The sequence below is a fragment of the Gekko japonicus genome, unplaced genomic scaffold (genome assembly GCF_001447785.1).
Source record: "Gekko japonicus isolate JY-2015 unplaced genomic scaffold, Gekko_japonicus_V1.1 scaffold224, whole genome shotgun sequence".
In the NCBI taxonomy this organism is placed as follows: Eukaryota; Metazoa; Chordata; class Lepidosauria; order Squamata; family Gekkonidae; genus Gekko; species Gekko japonicus.
The window spans coordinates 57398-64179 of record NW_015170894.1 but is presented as its reverse complement, the minus strand read 5'-3'; the positions used below and the strand labels follow the sequence as shown (position 1 = coordinate 64179).

The window sequence follows — 6782 nt, the reverse complement described above, 5'->3', positions numbered from 1 at the left end:
AGGGAGGGAGGGAGGGAGAGAGGGAGAGAGGGAGAGAGGGAGAGAGGGAGAGATGGAGAAGCAGACTCAAGAAGTTCACTCGGAGTTTACATTCCACTTGTGGATGCAGGCCCTACTGAGGGCCGGGAGAGCCGTTTTTCCACTCTAGGCTCCGGCCGAAATATGTTCTTTCCACTCAGTGCTCCCGAGCCTACAGCTACGCACTAAACCGAACATGCGCCTTTCCGCCTTGAGCAGAGCTCTCAAGAGGCAGCATAGTTAAGAGATGCATCTGAAATTCCTTGGCTCATGCAAGGCAGAGGATGGATTTGTAGGGGAAAGCTAGTGAATAAAGTGATTGGTAGAAGCACAGCTTGCACAGTCCGGGAAGAATTCAACAGAGCTGCGGAGGCCCAGTCTGTTCCTCCACAGAAGTAGGGTGCCAGCTCCAGGCTGGGAAATTCCTGGAGATTTGGAGATGGAAGAAGAAGAGATGCATGTAGAGGAGTGAGGAATTAAACGCAGTTCTCCCAGATTAGAGTCCACGCTCAGGAGGAGGAGGGGAGGAGGAGGAGATTGGATTTATACCACGCCCTTCTCGAAAACTGCCCTTGAGAGAACAGCTCTGAAAGAACTTGTGAATGACCCAAGGTCACACCAGCAGCTGCATGTGGAGGGCATGGGGAATCAAACCCAATTTTCCCGGATTAGAATCCGCGCGCCTAACCACTACATCAAACCCCACCAAACGCCCCAGATGGAGTACCCCAGCAGGGCATAATGTGATGGAGTTTACCCCTCCAACTAATCTCTGTAGTCTGGAGGTCAATTATAATTCCAGGAGATCTCCAGGCCCCACTTGGGGGTTGGCAACCCAGTGCAGCCGGCCAGCTGAGGCCCTGGACTGGACTCACAGGGAACGCCTCCGATTCCCTGCCCACATTCCCAGACGCATCCCTGCCCTAGTGAGGTGTCCCAGCATCTTTAGGAACGCCTTCCGCCTTGGAGTGGCTTCCCCACCTCTGGCTCAGTCCTTGTCCGAGGAGGTTCCCCAGGTCAAAGTTCTCACAGAAAGAGAAAAGGAAATCCTCAACCAATCTCTGGAGCGTCCCAGCTCCACACTTTACCTCATCAAAGACCCGGTTTTTGCCTCGGTTGATGCCTTCATTGAGGGCTTTCATCCATGACTCCTTTTCTTCCTTCCGAAAGGCCTGAAATTTGATATCTTGCACCTGGGAGGGGAAAGAGAAGAATAGGGGGCGGGAGGTAGGCGCTTTATCCCAGGAAATCCAGTTCGGCTTCACACAATCGGCTTATTTTCTCTTTTATTTCTGAAACCAACGCCTCATGCTGCCCTGCGTTTTGAACCAGAAATCCTTTTTACCGCTCAGCAAATACAGCACTGTTTAGCCTAAAGAACGCAGATGTTCTTCCGTAGCTGATCTTGAGGGCGAGGCTCTTGCTTCCTTCCCACCTGCCAATGGAAACTCAATGGCTCTGCAGGCTCACACAAGTTAAGAACATAACATAGGGTTCCCAAATGTGCCCAGGGGGCGGGGAACCCCCCGCTTCGGAGCCCCCGAGTTCCGCCCAGGAGGAATCCGGGCCCGGGGGAAACCCCGCCCCCGAAGCTGCGTCAGCGGAGGTGACGCAGTCACGTCGCTGACGTTGGGGGCGTGGCTGAGCTCGTTGGGGGGGGGGGGAACCAAATGTTCCCCCCCCCACCAGCCCGGCCATGCCCCCCACTAATGGCCCGTCCAATCCAACACTCTGTGTCACACAGTGGCCAGAAACACCAGGGGCCCTCAGGAGGTCCATCAGTGGAGCCAGGACACTTAGAAAGCCCTCCCACTGTTGCCCCCTCCCCAAGCACCAAGAATACAGTTCATCCCTTGCCCCAGAGAGTTCCTATAAGAACATAAGAGAAGCCAGTGTTGGATCAGGCCAATGGCCCATCCAGTCCAACACTCTTGTCACACAGTGGCCAAAAATACCAGGTGCCATTAGTGGGGCCAGGACACTAGAAGCCCTCCCACTGTTGCCTCCCCCCCCCCCAAGAACACAGTTCATCCCTTGCCCCAGACAGAGAGTTCCTATAAGAACATAAGAGAAGACAGTGTTGGATCAGGCCAGTGGCCCATCCAGTCCAACACTCTGTGTCACACAGTGGCCAGAAATACCAGGTGCCATCAGGAGGTCCACCAGTGGGGCCAGGACACTAGAAGCCCTCCCACTGTTGCCCCCCCCCCCGCAAGCACCAAGAATACAGAGCATCCCTTGCCACGGAGCTCAAAGCAGCATTCATGAGGCGTGCTTCCCCTACTTTAACCTCACGGCAATCTTGCAAAGTAGGCTAAGTCCAGAAGCTGTAACTAGTGGAAGGTCACCCAACCTGCTTTGTAGCCAAGGGTGGAACTACTGTTATCAGAGGCACGGGGTGGCCACTGAAAATATCAAGGCCTCATTTCGTTCTCTCCTTCTCCCCACCGTAACTGGCAGTGGTGTCACAGCACACACCATTAGGGTAAGTCCTGCTCCCGCCAGTATCCCTGGGGGTTGCCATTAACCACCATTATTTCTACTGTTGATGTTGGATTATGTGTGGTGACTTCAATATGACATCATCGGAGAGAAGGAGATAAAACTAAGTGCGGCATTGAAAGTGAGTGACTCCTTGGGTTGCCACCTCTGGGTTGGGAAATAACTGGAGATTTTGGGGGTGGAGCCTGAGCAGGGTTGAGGGGAGGGGAGGGGCTTCGCTGGGGTACAACGCCATAGAGTCCACGTCCAAAATGGCTGTGTTATCCAGGCAGGGCCGGCCCCAGCTTATTTTGCACCCTAGGCGAGGATCCCTTCTGGCGCCCCCCCATGCGCCCACCAATTTTCAAAAATAAATGCATTATAGGAAGAATGAAAAACACAAATAATCAAGAAACTCCCAGAGTACGGGGCCGGGTGCAGCTTGGCGCCCCCAAGGGCTAGCCTGCTCTAGGCAATTGCCTAGTTCGCCTAGTGAGTGAGCCAGCCCTGTATCCAGGTAAGATGACCCCTGTGGTCTGCAGATGAGCTGTAATCCCAGAAAATCTCCAGTACCACCTGGAAGCGGGTAAACCTAGTGACACCCCCCATCCCCCCACAGCCTCACTGAGTGCTACGGTTGCCAACTCTGAGTTGGGAAGTTCCTGGAGATTTATGGCTGCAGCCTGGGGAGGGCAGGGCTTAGCGATGGGAGGGACTTCAGTGGGGTCTAATGCCTTAGAATCCAACCCCCAAGGCAGCCATTTTTTCCAGAGGAAACTGATCCTTGTCATCTGGAGATCTCCCAGCTCTACATGGAGGCTGACAGCCCTATCACTGAGTGCAGGCAAGAGAGCACCTATGTGGCTTTTCCCACTGGCAGCAGGTTAATTCGAGTTGCCAACTTCCAGGTGGTGGTTGGAGATCTCCTGCTACTTAGAGATGTGAAGGCCCGGGGGAAAACTGGAAAAATTCGGGGGGAAACCGTTCCCCCCCCCCAAAATGAAGCAGGGCAAAGGTTAACAGAGTTTTGTCAAGAGAACACACTGGTCATAGCGAACACCCTTTTCCAACAACCTAAGAGGCGACTCTACACATGGACATCACCAGATGGGCAACACCGAAATCAGATTGACTATATAATTTGCAGTCAAAGATGGAGAAGCTCTATCCAGTCAGTAAAAACAAGACCTGGAGCTGACTGTGGTTCAGATCATGAGCTACTCATTGCAAAATTCAGACTTAAACTGAAGAAAATTGGGAAAACCACGAGGCCATTCAGGTTTGACCTAGATCGCATCCCTGATGAATATACAGTAGAGGTGAAGAATAGATTCAAGGGTCTGGATTTGATAGATAGAGTGCCTGAAGAACTATGGACAGAGGTTCGTGACATCGTACAGGAGGCAGCAATCACCACCATCCCAAAGAAAAAGAAATGTAAGAAAGCAAAGTGGCTTTCTGATGAGGCTTTACAAATAGCAGAGGAAAGAAGGAAAGCGAAAGGCAAAGGCGAAAAGGAAAGATTTACCCAACTGAACGCAGATTTCCAGAGAACAGCAAGGAGAGATAAGGAGGCCTTCCTGAATGAACAGTGCAAAGTAATAGAAGAAAACAATAGAATGGGAAGGACTAGAGATCTCTTCAAGAAAATTGGAGAAATCAAGGGAGCGTTCCATGCAAAGCTGGCCATGATAAAGGACAAAAACGGTAGGGACCTAACAGAAGCAGAAGAGATTAGGAAAAGATGGCAAGAATACACAGAAGAACTATACAAGAAAGACCTCGATGTCCTTGACAACCACGACGGTATAATCACTGACCTCGAGCCAGACATCCTGGAATGTGAAGTTAAATGGGCCTTAGAAAGCATTACTAACAACAAAGCTAGTGGAGGTGATGGTATTCCAGCTGAGCTATTCAAAGTCTTAGAAGATGATGCTGTTAAAGTTCTGCACTCCATTTGCCAGCAAATTTGGAAAACGCAACAGTGGCCACAGGATTGGAAAAGGTCAGTATACATTCCAATCCCAAAGAAGGGCAATGCCAAGGAATGTTCAAACTATCGCACAATTGCACTCATATCACACGCTAGCAAGGTCATGCTCAAGATCCTACAAGCTAGGCTTCAACAGTACGTGGATAGAGAACTACCAGAAGTACAAGCTGGGTTTCGAAGAGGTAGAGGAACTAGAGATCAAATTGCCAACATTCGCTGGATTATGGAGAAAGCAAGAGAGTACCAGAAAAATATCTACTTCTGCTTCATTGACTATGCTAAAGCTTTTGACTGTGTGGATCACAACAAACTATGGCAGGTCCTTAAAGAGATGGGAGTACCAGACCACCTCACATGTCTCTTGAGAAACCTGTATAAGGGCCAAGAAGCGACAGTTAGAACCGGATATGGAACAACTGATTGGTTCAGCATAGGAAAAGGAGTACGACAAGGATGTATATTGTCGCCTTGCTTATTTAATATATATGCAGAGTACATCATGCGAAATGCTGGCCTGGATGAATCACAAGCGGGAATTAAGATTGCTGGGGAAAAGATCAACAACCTCAGATATGCAGACGATACCACTCTAATGGCAGAAAGTGAAGAGGACCTAAAGAGCCTCTTGCTCAGGGTAAAAGAGGAGAGCGCAAAAGTGGGCTTGAAGCTCAACATCAAAAAAACTAAGATCATGGCATCCGGCCCCATCACTCCTTGGCAAATAGAAGGGGAAGCTGTGGAAGTAGTGACAGACTTCACGTTCCTGGGATCCCAGATCACCGCAGACTGTGACAGTAGTCATGAAATTAAAAGACGCCTGCTCCTTGGGAGGAAAGCGATGGCGAACCTAAACAGCATGATAAAAAGTAGAGACATCACCCTGCCAACAAAAGTCCGCATGGTCAAAGCAATGGTATTCCCAGTAGTCATGTATGGCTGTGAGAGTTGGACTATAAGGAAGGCCGAGCGCCGAAGAATAGATTCTTTTGAACTATGGTGCTGGAGGAGACTCTTGAGAGTCCCTTGGACTGCAAGAAGAACAAATCAGTCAATCCTCAAAGAAATCAACCCTGACTGTTCCCTGGAAGGCCAGATAATGAAACTGAAGCTCAAATACTTTGGCCACCAAATGAGAAGGGAGCACTCACTGGAGAAGACCCTGATGCTGGGAAAGATTGAAGGTCAAAGAAGACGGGGACGGCAAAGGATGAGATGGTTAGACAGTGTCATAGATGCAACGAACATGAAGTTGAGCCAACTTCAGAGGACGGCAGAAGACAGGGAGGCCTGGCGTGATCTGGTCCATAGGGTCGCGAAGAGTCGGACTCGACTGTGCGACTGAACAACAACAAAACTGCAGGGACATTTTGGCTTCCTAGTCTATCCCTGCCCTAAACTAGGTCAAATTCAAGAGGCACAACCCCCCCCAAGAAAGATAACTGCCAATTTTTCTGTATTTAGAGCCCCCCCCATCACCTGAGGTCCTAAACTATAGTTTACTTAGCTTGTGCATAAATCTGCAAAGACCTTAGCATAGCGTAATCTAATGCCATCCAGTCCACCCTCCAAAACTGCCATTTTGCTTCAGGGGAACTGACCTCTGTGGTCTGGAGACCAGTTGTAATTCCGGGACCCCTCCAGGCCCCCACCTGGAGGCTGGCAAGCAGCCACTGCAGTCCAGCCTCACAGGGTTGTTGTGAAACTAAAACAGGGGAGGGGGAGAACCAAGTATACCTGGTCCCTGAGCTCCATGGAAGATGGAGAACAATACAACAGACAGATAAATAGCCTGGTGGGTATCCTGAGCCACCCACACCCAATGTACTCCGCACCCTCTGACATAAACTTTAGTACAAAAATGGTTTTTCATCCTACTAATTGTCAGGTAGAAAAGCAACTTGAATCCAATCGCGGGGTGTGTGTGTGTATTTGAACAGGCTGTGAATGTCGCAGGTCGGACGGGGAATGACTTGCCAACATCGCCTGCCACAACTCCAATTTTCAAATAGCCCCAAAGGGCCCACGGTTGTGTACCTCTGCCAGCACACACAGCCCTGTTGGAACATCTGTCAGCATCTGCTTTCCCACAGGCTCACCACATGCCCAGAGAAGAGGGACAGGAGAACACGATGAACCTTAAGCTTTGCAGCCAAAGGAGTGTCCCTTCCCCCTTTCCCACCCCCACCTTGGCCCCTTCCACCTCCCCTTCTGTCCCTTACTGAGGCAGGAGGAGGAAACCAGAATTGCAACAGCTGAGACACTTTTGCAAAGAAAACTCCCAAATCCC

At 50.4% G+C, this 6782-nt stretch overlaps 1 protein-coding gene across 1 annotated transcript in view; it reads right to left on the bottom strand.

Moving 5' to 3' along the window:
- Positions 1-6782, bottom strand: part of PLEKHO2 (pleckstrin homology domain containing O2) — a 48605-nt gene that overhangs the window by 6684 nt on the left and 35139 nt on the right. Inside the window, exon 6 of the mRNA XM_015418486.1 lies at positions 1107-1211. Coding sequence (XP_015273972.1) covers positions 1107-1211 — 105 coding nt within the window. The remainder of the gene's footprint in view (positions 1-1106; positions 1212-6782) is intronic.